We start from the raw sequence: 17,434 nt of genomic DNA, 5'->3' as shown, positions 1-17,434 counted from the left end.
GCTGGGTTTGGTCTGCCATGGGCGGCTGAGGGAGCAGAGGGGTTGTTGTGTTGCCACCTAGAATGGTCCCTAACGGGTATTACCTATGCTGTTACTGTTGTTGTGGCAGGGATTGTTCTTATCCCTGGTTGTTGGGGGAGGTGGGGAGGGTTGGGGGGGAAGCTAGCACTGGCGAGTTGGGGTTGCCTCTGTGGGAGGAGGGGGGGGCTCAGGGGACTGTTTGGTTGATAAGTGTCCTAAGTGAAGTTCTGATACACAAGCAAAGAGCCACGGTATTGTACCTGAAGGGAGTGAGTTGGGTTGTAGCTGCTTACGCAAAGCGATTGGGAGGCATATACTGCACATTTTTACAGCATAGTCGGTTAGGCCAATATGGGTGCGGGGCCTGATACTCGATGTAATTTTCTATCCTGGAATGTACGGGGACTAAAAGATGCACGTAAACGTAGACAATTGTTGGCATATTGGGATAGACACGATGTACAGGTGATTATGTTACAAGAGACTCATATTCCTCCGTCCGCTGCCTCTACATTTGGTGCGAGATGGGCAGGGGTGAGAGTTTTCTCCAATTTCTCCTCATATGCTAGAGGTACTGCCATTCTTATTCACCGAAATCTCCCATTCACGCTGCAGGGGCAACTAACTGATAAGGAGGGTAGATATGTCATTGTCTGGGGGAGGCTGGGCGGGGAGACGATCACTATTGCCAACTGCTATGCTCCCAATGTTGACGACCCTCATTTCTTCACCCGCCTCTGGGGAGGTATAGTGGATATTGGTTCCAGATATATGGTCTGGGGCGGAGATTTTAATGTAGCCTTACACCCGAGGGTGGACAGAGCAGATGGGTGCTCCACGTACCATACCAAAGCGAGGGACTCCCTTGAGGGGATAGTTGATGAGGGGGGATTGGTAGATAGTTGGAGACATTTACATCCTGATCTGCTGGAAGGCACACACTTTACATCCTACACGGGCACGTGGGCTAGACTAGATTATATCTTCGTGTCCCGGAATTTGGCCCCGAACATTCTCACCTCTTGGCATTTGCCCAGAACACATTCCGATCATTGCCCTGTTTTCCTATCTTTAGATATGCCTGGCTTTCACAAGCCGCGTCCGCCCTGGCGACTGCATCCAAATATCCTCCTTGACACTGTCTTCTGCGAAGAACTTAGAATCGACATAGCAGATTTCTTTCCCCGAAACAAAGACACGGTGGACAGTGTGGAAACGGTGTGGGAGGCGTTCAAGGTCACGGTGCGGGGGTGGTGTATAGCTAAAAGCTCGGGGGTGCTAAGGGATATACAACGAACGCTAGGCAGACTGGAAGAAGAGTTGAGAGCTTTGGAGACTCGTATGGTGCGGGGGATGGATGGGGGGGCACATAGCACGTTCAGAGCTAAATTGTCAGAGTACGAAGCGGAGGCGCAAAGAGAGGTACATTTCAAGGGGAAACACTGGCGAGCCCGTGCTTATAATGAGGGAGGGAGGCCTGGAAAAGCGTTAGCCATGGCAGTAAGAATGGCTCGTGGATCGAACACTATCTTAGAACTGATTGCGGCAGATGGGGAGGTACACAAAGACAACGATGGTATACTCAACACACTCCAGGTACACTACGAACAGTTGTACACCTCGCGAGCCGCTGGGGAATTTGACCTGGACGGCTATCTGGGGGATATAGCGCTTTGCTGGATTAGCGATGTCCACAGACAGTTTCTGGGGGCTCCACTCGAGCTGGATGAGGTGAAAGATGCTATAATGTCCCTGAGCAACGGGAAAGCACCGGGTCATGATGGTCTCCCCGCGGAGTTTTATAAATGCTACGTGGAGATAATGGCTCCGGTGCTCCGTGAGGTCTTCAATGATGCAATGGAAGTGGGGGTGCTCCCGAGATCTATGCGAGAAGTCATAATAACATCTTTACTTAAACCCGGGAAGAATGCCGCACAGTGTGACTCGTATCGTCCTCTGTCGTTGCTGAACTGCGACGCCAAAATTCTGGCGAAGGTACTCGCGACCAGACTTTCCTTACTTATGACCACGATCATCTTGCCTGACCAGTCCGGCTTTGTCCCCACGAGATCCACATCGCATAATCTCCGCACAGTATTTTCCCTCATTCAAACTGTTCATCCGGATATTCCCCTTGCCGGGGTGTTTTTGGATGCTTCAAAGGCATTCGATTCTGTGGAATGGGGATTCCTCTTCGCGGTCTTGCAAAAGATGGGATTCCCCCCTATCTTTATGGCCTGGGTACGGTTGCTCTACACGTCTCCAACGGCGAGAGTGCTTGCAAATGGTCAACTTACTGCCGCCTTTGCGATCACGAGAGGGACCCGACAGGGGTGCCCCCTTTCCCCATTGCTTTTTGCGGTGGCTATTGAGCCGCTGGCCTGTCGGATTCGACAGCTCCACAAACCCAGCGCCTTCAGTTGTTATCAGCGCCAGCTCTCCATCTCGCTATATGCCGATGATGTTACACTTTACGTTAAAGACCCCCAGACTAATCTTAATTCACTATTGCGGGAGTTTGTTACCTTCGGATGCCTTTCAGGTGTCTCTATTAATTGGACCAAGTCCCAGCTCTTCCCGCTGACACCGGCAGTCACCGAGTTCCCGCTAGATTACCCGCTCGAGTGGTGCACCTCGGAACTACGCTACCTGGGGATACAGATATCGAGAGACAAAGGGGATACCTTGCGAATGAACTACGGAGTGGCCATTCCCAAACTGACGGATTCGGTGGCGCGGTGGATCAAACTGCCCTTGTCTATGGCGGCAAGAATTTCCCTGATAAAAATGGTGGTACTGCCGCGCTTCTTGTATATGTTCCTCAATATTCCCTATCATCCAGGTGCGTATTTTTTTAAAACCTTGCGCTCTGAACTTATCCGACTGGTGTGGGGGGGAAGGCAAGCTCGGCTCCGCTGGGCAGTAATGACACAGCCCTATAGGGCGGGGGGCTTCGATATCCCGGACTTCGAAATTTACTATTTAAGTGCTCAGGCGCACTACCTGTATCATTGGTTACGCCCAACTGCTTTCATGCCACAGGTGGCAGCGGAGGACTGGATAGCGCGTCCGCTGCCATTGGTGGGAGTGGGACACGCCCCGCAGCTGCACTGGACATGCACTCTAACACGGTGTCCTGCACGATAGAGGCATGGCATGACATAGGGAAGCGACTGCAGACTCCGTTACTTTATACGGCCCGTATGCCACTCTCCTACCACCCACAGATGACACTCTTGCGAGAGGTAGGATTCCAACGAATGTGCAGGAGGTTGGGGGTGGGGGTGTGGGGGGATCTATTCCGTGAAGGGAAGTTCCGCTCTCGAGATAACTTTTTCGGAGATAGCGCACATAACCCTCTGGAACTCTTCTATTACCTACGACTTAGGGAAGGCTTGAGAGCCTTATTGCCTGATTATCCTCATGAACCCCCCAGCCTAGCCCCGCTCACTGTAGTGCTGAATAGCTCTGATGGTGCACACCTAGTCTCGAAACTGTATAAATCCATACGAGAGGACCTACCTGTAGTGACTAGTGCTGCTAGAGCGCACTGGGCAGGAGATTTTGGTAGTGATATCACAGATGCACAATGGGAATACTGCTGTGATTTGTCAGGAGAGGTGATGTCTAGCTGTCGCTTTAAAATAATACATTACAAATTCCTCCATAGGCTGTACTACACTCCAGCTCGGAAGTTTCGGTTCGGGCTCGCCGACTCGGACAGATGTGAGCGATGTAGGCGGGAAGGAGCGGACTTCTTCCATTTATCATGGACCTGCCCGCAAGTACAGGAATACTGGGCACGGGTCTGTGAGGGCCTGTCCCACATGATAGATGTTACACTGACCCCAGATCCGTTGTTGTTCCTTCTCGGCTATACTGCACAGATAGCACGAACAGTTAGGAAATTCACTAATGTAGCACTACTATTGGCACGAAGGCACTTGGCATGTAGATGGGGCCGGGGTCATGCTCCTAAGTTTAAGGGGTGGATGCATGATATGTTATACTGTCAGGAACAGTACGGTGTGTTTTCGGAGCTGCTACCTCTACACTCTAGGCCAGCGGACATTTGGGGGCCCCTACAGGCCTACCTTCTCGATACAGCATCGCAAGGGGAAGAAGACACTGACAATACCGGCACTACACACACACAGATTGTCTAGCCGGCATGCTCTCCTTCATCTCTTCCTGACCTGTGCTGGGAGGGGTATATTGGGGGATTGTTGCATTGTTTAATGATATATCCGTTGTGGTGCTTCCTTTCCGGGATCTATGTATTATTTGACTGATGAAAAACCTTTGAAAATGTACTGCATGCCTCACATCGATGTTTTTCTTCAAGCACTATCTAGCGCCACCGCGTCGACTTGACCTCTCTGGCTCTCCTGACTTCATACCTAATTGCATTTTCTCCCCTGGTAGAACTGCCTCATTGTTTAGAATTGATGTACTGCCTCTGTCCCCTTACGCCCCATGATGCCGCTGTGCTCTCCCAATTCTGTTCTGCCATGCCACGCCTTATTGACTACACATTTTTCTTAACTGCTCCCCTAAGGCTATGATCTGATGTGTATGTGTTGCTTCTTTCGTATATTGCTGATGGTTGACCCTACTTACACTCCCTGGGTATGGGAGCTCACTGCATCTGATTGCAATAATACGTGTGTATCGCTGCCGGCCTTGTATGGTTGTAGACACACTGCTGTGTATGACTGCTTGAATGTTAATAAAAGTTTATAATCCCAAAAAAAAAAAAAAAAAGTCCCCTCGCATCCATCGCGCGCCAACACAACCTCAACATCATCTCCTACGCAGACGACACCCAGCTGATCCTCTCCCTCACCAAAGACCCAAACACCGCCAAAACTAACCTACATAAAGGGATGAAAGAAGTAGCCGAGTGGATGAAGAACAGCCGTCTAAAACTGAACTCGGACAAAACGGAAGTCCTCATCTTAGGATCATCCCCCTCCGCCTGGGACGACTCATGGTGGCCACCGGCCTTGGGAAACGCACCCAAACCAACGGACTACGCATGTAACCTAGACTTCATCCTCGACTCCTCCCTCTCAATGACCAGACAAGTCAACGCCGTCTCATCATCATGCTTCAACATCCTACATATGCTCACAAAAATCTTCCGCTGGATCCCCACCGAAACAAGAAAGACGGTCACCCATGCACTGGTCACAAGCCGGCTGGACTACTGAAACACTCTTTACGCTGGAACCACAACCAAACTACAGAATAAACTCCAACGCATCCAAAACGCTTCAGCCAGACTCATCCTAGACATCCCCCGCCAAGCTCACATTTCCGGACACCTGAAAGACCTCCACTGGCTCCCCGTCAACAAGAGAATAACATTCCGTCTCCTCACCCACGCACACAAAGCCCTCTACGACCTAGGACCTGAATACCTCAACACGCGCCTGTCCTTTTACACCCCCACCCGCCAACTTCGATCGTCCAACCTAGCCCTCGCCGCAGTTCCACGTATCCAAAGATCCACCATGGGGGGAAGGTCCTTCTCCTACTTAGCGGCCAAGACCTGGAATTCTCTCCCCACCCACCTCCGCCTTACACAGAACCACCTCTCCTTCAGAAAACAACTAAAAACTTGGACATTCGATAAGTAAAGCATCCCCCCTCCCTCAAGCGCCTTGAGACCCTCTGGGCGAGTAGTGCGCTATACAAATTTTGAACTTGAACCTAATATTCACTACATACCGCTAGCTCAATGACACATTTACCATGTTAATTAGTGCCCAAGTACTTGAATTCTGAATCCGTCTAAACAATTAAACCAAAAACCTGACCGTAATAAATAAATAAAAAATGAGCAGCTCAACAAATATGAATAAAAATACTACACGAAGAGTTAGGGAAAATCTAAAGTCTCTAAAAGAAGGTAAGACACTTACTTGTCATAAAAGGGGTGCTGCTCTCCGAACTCTATAAGATGTTTCTTCTGCTTCTTGGTCAGGCTATTGATTACTTGCTTGTCGTTCCTTCGCTTGCCCATGGCGACTGTCCCTTGCAGCCAGACCCAGACTCTCCAAGGTGCACAGCTACGATTTTACAAAGGCAATCAAATAAACGTGAACTCCACAAACACACTACACTAGGAGGCGGCCATGATACACTGGGAAATTAGCCCAATTGGGTATTAGTCTTCAACATTAGTACACGTGACTAGGAACTGTAAGATGGCGGCAATATTGTCGTCGCATCTCCCCATTGTGAAGCGGTAGTACCACATGCCGTCTAGGACTCTGAGAATATATTGCGAGTGTAACAAATTCTAATCGCTGCAACTTTGAACACGGATGTTTTCTTTTCTTAAATAATGGAAACCCTTACTGGTATTGGTGTCTGGTGCATTTTAGTTCCTGAAAAGCAACGTCCTTATTTATGTACACAAGATAAAACAGTTATTGGTCAGCATCAACTTCTACAACTAGTAACAGCAGACACAACAAACTGCTTGCACATATTTATACTTTCTATTGCTGCCAAAGAAATCGGCCCGTTGAAACGCCCTTTTTGAGGGAATTTCTGGCGTCATAGATAATCATATCAAGTCAGCACTCTAGCTTTTTTCACAACCCTGCTTTGGCGTTCTTCCATGTGCATGACCCAGCCAATTAACTACACGTTTCCTGTCTTTGGTAAACATATGGATTTGACGTATTCTTCCTTTCAGATTGGATCTCGGAGATCAAACAATGAATTACTATTTGTACTAGATAGAAGTTGTCATTCTGAGGGAAATATAACCCTCTTTATTTATAGAAAAGTTCCGAAAGAAAGTGTTCTATGTTAATATCTATGCTATACCAGGAGCTGTTCAGTCTTTTATTGTAGTAATAGTTCTAGCACACTCACTGCTGGACCAGCCCTAGCACCGGAAGAGTTTGTTCAAAAGTCCGGAAGCAGATCCGCGGTTGGCAGCAGCGCGCCGTAGAAAATGTTTGCCGCGGTGTGCGGCGTATTGCTTCGGGGACTCCTACCGCGGCAGCAGGTGAGAGTGCAGTACTTGCTCCTTTCATAAGTGTCAAGTACGAAATATTGAAATGCTCCTCCAGTTCAGCGTCATGAAAGCAGAACATGGATCAGCTGCCCTAGCTCTCATGGGTATGTCCTCAGTAAAATGAGCATTTGGCGGCCATCTTGGAATGGGGAGAATACAGTTGAACCTAACGCTACTACTGTCAGCAGTTGTCCTTAGGAAAGCAGTGTCCTTCAACGAAATTAATGTTGTTGGCGAATATAATACTAGTCCGCATGATGAAAGTGAATCTAGTTTCTGTGTACCGGCAGCTCCAAGTCATTAAGCATCCTTTTTGCAGGGTCAGGCATTGAAATAATTTCTGGAGCTCCAGAGAGAATTCAACATGCCCCACATGCAGTTTTATAAATAACCTCAGTTTTGTCATGCACTATTCCCCTACATTGCACACCTAGAGAATATACCTGAATTTAACCCTATTGAGGCAAATATATTTATGGGGGATCTTGGGGACCATAGAATTACTCAAATATATCGATCACTCGTTACCAATTGCCCTACCACATTGGACACACTCCGAGAGGCCTGGCAGGGGGACTTAGGTCCGCTGGACTATGATAACAGGGACGAGGCGCTGGCTTCCCCACGTGGCGCGGCAATTGCATCACACCTGGTCTCGTACCATTTAAATACCTTCATCGGGTATACTTTCATCGGGTATACTTTACCAGGTATAAGTTGTGGAGGGCCGGCCTAGTGAAATCCCCACTATGCTTGCGCTGTGGTGATACTGAGGGCACCTTAATACATACAATCTGGCAATGTACTGCACTCCTGAGATACTGGCGAGGGGTTATGACATGTCTCTCGGAGGTGCTGGGTAGGGATATTCCCATGACGCCGAAATTGGCCCTACTACATATTACAGAAGGTATAGGAGTCAATAGCTATAAGCTCCATCTACTACTCCTGGGTCTCACATTGGCGAAACGTGACATAGCTAAGGCGTGGAAGGCCATATCTCCCCTGGTGGAGGTTTGGAGGAAAGGGTTGTACTTCTGTATGGGTTTAGAGCTACCTGTTTGCAAAGCAGGGGGATGCCCTCAGAAGCACCCCAAAATATGGAAGACATGGGCGGATTATCGTGGTCTGTATCTAGAGCCCCTTACTCCTATAACAATAGATACAGAAGTATTGGAACAGTAAGGCGGTGGGGAGCTCTATTGTTGTATGATTTTAGAATAATTTGGTCAGGTGGCAGGGGGCTGCAGACATCCGAGAATGTAATATAGACATGGCACTACCTCTTAATCGTTTAATTGCCAAGACTTTTTCCAATCTTATTTTGTTTTGTTTAGACACTGTAAATCTAGACTTCATTGATGTAACATTGTATTATACTGTTTCTACCAGACACCCTGGCTATACCAGGATATGTACGGCTGTTGACACAATAAAATCTGTTTTGGAAAAAATAAAATAAAGAAATATTTCAAGTCCAAATGAGCAGCAAAATCTGAGGGAAATTGGGAAGCATCCCTAGTTGAAAAGAAGAGTGTTCTAAAATCTGACTCGATACCAGAATCAAAGGGGTTTTATACACAACTCTTGCGTAACATATTAACAAAACTGCAAACTCAGTGGTGTGAACAAAAGTATAATTTCTGTACAAATCAGAACACAGGAATAATAAACGTTATTACCTTACTACATTAGCGCCATCCAAACTCTTTGGATCACTATTCAACACTTTCTATGCTAATGCATTTCAGAGATTTTCAAACTAATATGAAACATTTAACAATAACAATTTACCTCATTGAATAAATCCAATGAAGGAAAGAGACATGTAGATTCTTGTTGTAATCTTACATCCGCAGCACCATAGCAAGCTAATTTCGAACAAAACATTACTGATATGAAAATAAACTAGTGTGACCTCCGTTTAGAATTTGTGCTGTGGAGCAGGCATGCAACACCCATTGGCCTCAAAGGGCTTTAGCCCCCCGTCGTGTGTGTGGCAGCCCGGGATGAGACACTTCCTGGACCCGATCACAGCCGTACTCGAGCACTTCACAGGTCTTTAAAAGACCTTGTGCATGTTAATGGGGCTTTGTTTTTGTTTCACCCCTTCTAAGAGCCCCTGCAGCTCGACTCTGCTAATTGCCTAAAGATTCAGCCCCCCCCCCCCCCGAAATTTGACTCTAGCTGCGCCTCTGCTGTGGAGCATGTAGGGGGAAGATGTTCGCGATGATGGGTTAGGGCGGGGGGTGGTGGTGGCAGGAGTGATTGACATATTTGTGTCTATAATGGCGTTTTACACAGAAATGTGACACAAAAAAACCCATTAATAACCACAATTGTGCACATAATAGAAAATTAATGTAAATTGCAATTATGTTAATTCAGTCCTTATATGTAAAATCATGTGTAAAAAAAAAAAAAAGCATATTTAATCTTCATTACGGATGCACAAGATATCAACCCGAAAAATCGTTTCCATTAGCCAACAATATTGAACCAACACCTGGACTCGTACCTTGTTCTCTACAAAATCTGTAGCTCTTGCAGTTGGACCACTTCCATATTTCTTGATTTCTATATAAAAGTTGTACACAAGTGGGAGGACTGTATGATCACATATTGTGAGCACATTCTCTCTTTAAATAGCACTGTGAAGTTGAAAAAAAAAAGCGATAAAAGTACTGGAAGGTTCATCTACAGTCTTGCTAATGAATACTTTCAGGGGTTTGTTTTAAAACTGGACTTAGGGACACATTTCAGCAGCTTTGTACTAGTGATGCTGGAACAATTTTTGAGTGAAGGAGTTTACATCAATGTTACATCACTGATGTCACAAGGATTGTGAAAAATCCTAGCTTCACACCAAGAACAAATGTAGCAAATATATTCATTAGGAGAGAGAGGTATGATTTGATATTTAGCTGATGGTGCGTTTTTGGAGCACACTGTCACAAATATATTACTAAAGCATCATGTGGTAGCGCACTGTGAGTTACAGGTGACACATTTTCCATTGAAATGGGCAGTAAACTTGAACAGCATTCAGTTTTACTGATAAAACTATATAGCACACAGCTGCTAACATGAATATTGGGTTTTAGTGAATATTTACCATTCGTGCAGCACCTCATAAAGTGTATTTTGATCCTATTAAAATCTTTTTTTTCCAAGCACTCTTCAAAATTAAAGGGTGCTTAATTTTTGCTTTCCTAACTGCTGATATATTCTGAAATGTGTGTACAGGTTATTTACAGGTATATACATTTTATTGTGCATTACAGAAAAATGACACACTACAGCCTTTCCTTTCACACTCATTGTGCCCAGCAAGATTATCATTTAGTTCATTAAAAAAACTTCTGACACATTGCAGTTAGAGAAAGAAAAGTAAACACCAATCCCTTTGTTTAAAGAATAAACAGCAATTTGTCAGAAGAAATAGCTTGACATTTGACCTATGTCTTTGAATCACAGCAAATGTGAAAAGATGCATGCAAAATTTAAAGGTGTCTTTTTATGCTCGTTCACCTTCCGAAGACCAAGACTTTTGTGACCCAGCAAATATCAGCTTTTGACCAATAGCTTGGGAAGCATTGATCTAATGAATATATGTCTGATTGGTTGTTTTAGGAGTTCTGTTTGATAAGGTTACAATATTCTATTTATTTTTATGTGTTTTAAGCAACGCGAAATCTGCTATCTTCAAAGTTTTTTTTTTTTTTTTTTTAAAGACTCAATTAATTGAATGTTTTAGTCTTCGAAAAATCTAGTTGCTAAGGCGGGTCAGATTTTATCAGCGTGAGCTATTTTTAACTCTTACTCGTCCGTTTTGACGAGTGAACTTAAGCTGAAAGGATCAGGTAATCTGTTCATTCTGAAAGTGAATGAGCAATAAAAACGCCTTAAAATCTTGTTTATATCTTTACACATTTGCTGTATGTTGAAGAATAGAGGTCAAAATGTCAGTTTGCCTTTTTACTAATTGTTTCTCATCTTATCCTGGAAAATGGTGTTTACTTTTCTTTCTCTTATTGCAATTAGAGGTTTTTGTCAAATGAGCTGTTTGACAATCATTGTGAAACAAAATTACTGTAAGATGCTAGGTTTTTGTTTCTAATACACAAAATATATCAAGAATTTCGAAATAATTTTTTTGTAATTTAGAAGTGTGATGCAAACAAAGATTTAAATAGGAGCAAAACAAATCAGAACACTTTACTTGCTAATGTGCAAAGTATTTACAGGAACTCCATTTCCAAACATTATATAGTTTTATCATTAAAACCCCATGTCAGTGTGAAATGTTGTGGCCCTTTCAATGGAAAATCTGCTGATTGCAAATAAGTGTGCTGTCGCTTCCGGCATGTATTTATTAAAAGTGATTCGTTTTTAAGCATGGTTTGAGAAACATTCCTGCCCATGCCCTGATGAAAATGTAGTTAATGAACTAAGAGGCAAGACAGTGGTCATGTGTAACATATATATTGCTAGATTGGTATTTTATATGGAGCAAAAGCTTAGTCTGTTAAATCAAACAAAAGGGTTATTTGTACAGCAGACAAGCTGAACTCGCATATTTGAAGCTGCTCTTCATATGTGGTGAGGAAAATGGTATCTCAGTGAATTAAAATATTTTCCCAGGTTCACATAATTTGAAACCAGTTTATAGGTCGAGAGCATGATAATTCGGTCAAGTAGATTATTTAAGTCACTAGACCTGCAGGAATGTAAAATCCTCAGCTGGGGCACTTCTGAGGAGCTGTAATTTAGAAACAGTCTATTTTAAAATAACTTTGGCATCAAAAGTTATCAAATGGCACGCCTGAAAAATGGCCATATGGGAAGAATCCCTTAACTTCAAAGACATCGTATAAACTGAGGCAATACCAGATGTGCCATTTGTCATATTGATATTCACTTTTCCACTTTGGCTGTAGAGGGGCATGTGTGCAGTGGAGTAAGCAGACACTGAAAATGTGTAGTAGCGTAAAACTGTTATGCCGCACATTTTCTGTCTTGTATGCACTGTGGCATAGTGACATACTTATGCACATGATTATTAAGACAGCACAGTACATGGATAAGCCATTTGGGCTGGCCTGGCTTTGAGATACCAGCAATGATGCCACTGATTTGCTGAATGGATTCGGTTGCCAGTAGTGTAGCACATAAGTACCTTGATGTAGGCAGGGATGGCATGAGATATAGTAGTTGGAGATAGGCGCTCCACGTCCCATTCTGCACCCATCCCCAGGATCCCATGTGGAATTACAAACCTCTGTAGTTCCTCTTTGTCAGCCCCACTTAAGCGTTTGACCGTCAACCATAGATCCTTTATCTTTTCTGCATCCTGTTTCTAATAAAGCCACAGCACCTTAGCCTGCCCATGGCATTTGGCAAAAGAGTATGGAATGATTGGTTGTAGTTGTACCTTTACACCTTTGTGATATTGAATAGTGAGTAAAGTTGCTTATGCTGTGCACTCTGTGTTTGCATCACACCACCAGCCATAATTATACCCCTCCTTTATGTTATTTGGCCTCATGCTCGCCTCCCAATCAGATTGTACACTCCTTTAGTGCAGTTTTGCCTAAAAAATTAGTTGTTTGTTGACTGAAATGTGACTGCTCACACACTAAACAGATTTTCACTGAAGTAATTGATCACCATTGAAGTGTTACGATATGTGTTATGTTAGTCATTAGTGTTTTATTTTTGCCATTCTACATCATTCTTAAAGGGATGAGTGTCCTAGCGATCAAGTTTTCTTTGTGTTGGGGTGATTTTACATGACTTGTTTTGTCTCTACTCTTAAGTCATAGATCCGCTGACTTGATATAGTTCTTTTTTGCGTCCTTACCATTTCCACTGTTTGCCCCGTCGTATCAATGGCATATCTCATTCTCTAAGGCCGGCTAGTGGTAGCTTTATTATGCTTGTAACTACTGTCTTGAGTAGTGCTTTTTATGTGCATCAGTAAGTCTCCTGGCTGACTTCCTCACTTGTAGGTCCGTGCTTTGATTTTCTAATAACGTGTTGTAATTTTCTGTATTTTGTATTGCCATCTTTGGGCCCCTGCTTGTTTCACATACATTGATTATTCTTACTTTTCTTCACAGGTAGTAAGTTTTCAAACGTGTAAAATACATTTGGGCTAATATTATGCGTAGGAATTCATTTTAGCATATACACCCCCTCCGAACTGATGTTGTTATGCAATTCCACCAATTCTGCATTATAGTACTCAAGGATGTACATGGCTTTAAAACTATGATCGTTAAGGTTTGTCAAACCTGATGCTTCCCCCGAATACACTGTGAACTGCAGAAATCTGATTGCATTCTTAAAATATCTTAAGGGACTGTTTTTAACTGATGAAATGTTTTTTGTTTTGTTCTATATACTATAAACTTAATTAAAATTAAAAATAGGGTTTTGCTTGATACTCCTTTCTTAGTGGGGTACTGTATTTAAGTAAACAGCCATTTATCCATAATCCTTTTCAGTGGTTATCTTGCATTTCAGTATGCTTGTTCATTATATGACTGTTTTGTGCTTGAGACATCCTGATGAGCAAGTTCTAGAGTTTTGAAATGATTGAAACTTGTTTGTACATGCAGCTTGAATATTGTTCTTGCGTGTTGAAACTAATTTAATGTTTTCTGTTTAATGTGTTTTTTTAGTTATCGTGTATCTTACCTCTAAGCTATTCTGCTGGTCATAACTCTGCGGTGTATTCTTCTTTTCAGTAAGTATGAACTCACAATTCCAAAGTATACATTACAAAAGTGTGCTTGTCATTTATATTTGTCTGTATTGTAGTGGTTATATAACCCGTCTTGTGGGGTTCGATTTGGTGTTGTGCGTAGGTCTCCAGAGAGGTGACGTTATCTTGTGTTTGTGCCCATCGTCTAGCTGTGTGATGGAGGAAGTGTTAGAGCCTTCCACTCAAAATGTATGTGCAATTAGCTGCTGGCTTTAATATACTATGCAGGTCCCTTGTTTTATTTCATAGTATATTTTGTGACGGAGGCAGGGATAAACCTGGATGGACCTGGTGTAGTCTTGCAGGGGGACTAAAACATCTAGATAGCTAAACCGCATCAACTTAACCAGAAGAGCAGCAACAAGGTGCTGGACTCATACTGCAACCAGAGCATAGAGGCTTTACAACTACTGTACTTCATTACAAACTTCCTGGCTCCTATTCTCACAAACAACTATAGTACCAAACACTCAGTACACTCCACTAATAACCTTAGCCACCGAATTCCTATTCACAGAATAATTCTACTAACATTACTCCATTTTGTGTGTAAAGGTGCTCAATCATGATGATGTGTGGGCTCGATAAAATAATAATTTAACGGATAGGCACATTGGCCTCAAAGAAACTGACTAACGTTTTAGGTGCTGAAAGATTTAACCTTAATTGTGTGCTTAATGCCTTTTAGGTGTGCCAGAGCGTATCAAGGCAGAAGCTCAGACACCAGTATGCAGAAGAGCATTCACAGAAATATGATGAATTGTAGGCCCACTTCGTGTTTTGACTACAGAAACAAAAATAGAATAAATTAATAATTGTGCACCAGAATACGTAATTTGGAAATGGCGTGTTTTTATATATCACTTAATATTATGATTTCACTATTTCTGAGGTTTGTTTAAATAAAATGTTATTACAGTCCAGTTTAATGGCACTCAATTTATCAATATTGTAAAAGTTAGAAGTGGAGATGACCTTGAAGGCATATAGCATGACTTGTTGGTCAGATGTCAATAGCAAGCTCAACTCACCAAGCCATCTTGAAAGGCAAGTGTAACTATGGTGTCCTTCTCAAGATATTCTGCTGATTAACATCTGAAGAAATGCATGACTTTTGGAGAAGTGCTACTGTAAATGTCCACTACTAAAACTTGTTGATTTTTATTTCTCTTTTGTTGTCAGAAATCCACATTTGTTACAAGAACAGTTCCGTAACACCCATAGTGATTCTTCAAAATACAGCGAAAATCCTCTGGTATGTAATGTATGTAATTGTACTAACAGAGTAGATTCATATTAGAGAGGAAATCAGTTTGAGTATCACTAAAATATGTGTGAACTACTTGTAAACCATGAAAAGAACAATTTATGTACAGTACAACATAAATGGAACCATCTCTTGACTGTTGAAGAAGGCCAAGTGTTATGATTACCTATATTGTACTTCTGACAACTCATCAGAGGTATGCCATGTGGTAGGAATTTCAGTTTAATGACTGATTTGATAAAACACTGAACATGTACTCCTAGAAATATAAATAAGCTACTATTGGGCTTGGAAACTCCCCTGCATGGTATACAGCAGCGTTCCTCTGCCCTAAGTACCTGACTGCTTGCATGTCTTGTAGCCTGATTTTTATTTTAGCTCTTGTGTCGTGCTACTCAAGCATGTTTACCAGAACCCTAGGACCTTCCATGTCTGTGCAAGGTGCTATACCTGTATTGTATCCGGTAAGGGTAGATAGTGGAGTTACCTGTCCTGGGTATATTGCATAAAGCTGTGCTGATATCATACTGTTTTTTTAATTGATAGTGTATCTAGACCTTTTTAATCCGTGTTTTTGAGAGCACAGAACTCTCTTTGTAGTAGTAAGGCTCTGAGTGCAAGTAAGCCTGAGCACTGAATCCAATGGGATCCATTTTGGCACAGCCCAAGATGGCAATGAGGGTAGCTTCACCAGACAATGGAAGTATATTGCCTTCATTCCTGTGGCTGGAGGGTAGACATCCAGGCTGTGAAGTGAGGAGGTTGGACACAGGGCCACAGTTACAAATTCATACTGGCATTTGTCAGAGCTGCGGATTAGTTCTTCCATTTGATTGATGTTAGCAGTGAAGGGTGGTACTGCAGTTTCTGTTGTTGGGTTAGGAAGTGTCTAGGTTAGATATGCTATTTTGGCTACTTCTGAATACTGCTTCGTAGAGGCAATGTACAGCCAGGTACAGAAACCACACACTTCATTGTGTCTGTGTTCTGGATCTTCCAGTTATGTGATAGCCTTTCTGTAGCATGGTGGGTCTCGCACCAGACAGCACAGGGCTGTCTTTGGAGAGCAGCCTGAGAAGAACAGTTGAAAGGAGAACCACCTCAAACTAGTTGAAAACCGTGGTTCCACATCCCCTGTTAAGAAAATGTGCATTAAGGTGGGACCCACAACATCACATTCTGTTTCACTTCAAGTTTTTCATGATCAAGGAAGCGAATGCTCCAAGGAGTATTCGAAGTACTGCTGTGTGACTGTGGCTGGCGTATGTTAACAGAGTTTCCCAGAGGTGTTGGGATATCACCTCAAGTCTGCCCCTGATGCTGGAGAAGCTGAGGATCTTCCAAGTGCCTAGAAGCTTACCTGCCTGCTGGTAGAGGGAATTAATCTGCCTGGTCTTCCAAGAGGAGAGACTGTCAAGGAGAAATTAGGCAGGTCCCAGGAACTAAAGGGCAACCAGAGAAATTGGACTACCTGAGAGAGAGAGAGAGAGAGAGAAGCCAGGAATCTCCAGTGCTGCAGAAGGCCCCCTGGTTTCTCAGGCAAGGTTCATGTCATGAACCACTTCAAACCTTCATGAGTTCAGTCAGGACTTCAGCTGCCTGTGCCAACCCGATCGGGACTGAAACTGCCTGTGTCTACATGATTGGGGCCGCAACTGCATGATCAGGACATCTGCGCGAGTCAGCTGCATAGTCTAGTTGATGCTAGCTCCCATCTGGTGACCGAACAGAGACACAGCAGCTTGGCCGGCACCTGCGCTCTTGCTTGAGGGCTATTGTTCACCACTGAACAAAGGCAGGCCAAATGAGGGAATCATAACCAGGATCACTGCCAACTACACTGGATTGAATTGTATAATATTTAATGCTGTAGTGTGGCTAAAAAAGTACTTTCTTTTCTTAAAAAGACAAGCAGTGGACTAGACATTTAAGTTCTGTTGTCTGTTGGATTATTAAGGGCTGAGCTTGTGCACGCCCACAGTACCTCCTTGAGAAGCCTTTGACTGCTCACCCTCGCTACTCTTCGAGTCCAGTGCGGGTAGGGTAGTACTTGGCCCAGTTTCTATAGGAGGACGCACCATAATGGCTGACTATCTCTCCCTCCACAGTTGGAGCCCAGAAGCCCTATCTCTCCAGTTGCACCCCCCCCCCTTCCCAACACCACCTCCGAATGGGTTCTGACAGCTGCCAACACTGGTATTCATTACTTAAATCATTGTGCAAATATGTATCTTGGACCATAATAGGCCAACATCTCCCTATCATGCACAAGTTAAAAAAAAAATACTAAACTTGTAGATCTTGACACAGCATTGGCCTAAAGTTTGCATCTTCTGTGCAA

The 17,434-nt window shown here is 43.7% G+C and overlaps 2 protein-coding genes across 2 annotated transcripts in view; one reads left to right on the top strand and one right to left on the bottom strand.

Moving 5' to 3' along the window:
- UTP25 (UTP25 small subunit processome component) overlaps positions 1-6,864 on the bottom strand; it is a 186,655-nt gene extending 179,791 nt beyond the window's left edge. Inside the window, exon 1 of the mRNA XM_078649718.1 lies at positions 5,949-6,864. Coding sequence (XP_078505844.1) covers positions 5,949-6,049 — 101 coding nt within the window. The 5' untranslated portion in view covers positions 6,050-6,864. The remainder of the gene's footprint in view (positions 1-5,948) is intronic.
- Positions 6,865-6,913: 49 nt separating this feature from the next.
- Positions 6,914-17,434, top strand: part of MRPS10 (mitochondrial ribosomal protein S10) — a 56,386-nt gene continuing 45,865 nt past the window's right edge. The window contains exons 1-3 of the mRNA XM_078649719.1: positions 6,914-7,048; positions 13,744-13,808; positions 15,009-15,081. Coding sequence (XP_078505845.1) covers positions 6,995-7,048; positions 13,744-13,808; positions 15,009-15,081 — 192 coding nt within the window. The 5' untranslated portion in view covers positions 6,914-6,994. The remainder of the gene's footprint in view (positions 7,049-13,743; positions 13,809-15,008; positions 15,082-17,434) is intronic.

The sequence above is a fragment of the Lissotriton helveticus genome, chromosome 6 (genome assembly GCF_964261635.1).
Source record: "Lissotriton helveticus chromosome 6, aLisHel1.1, whole genome shotgun sequence".
NCBI lineage: Eukaryota > Metazoa > Chordata > Amphibia > Caudata > Salamandridae > Lissotriton > Lissotriton helveticus.
The sequence above is the reverse complement of the archived record's forward strand: the minus strand, read 5'-3'. Positions and strand labels throughout refer to the sequence as shown.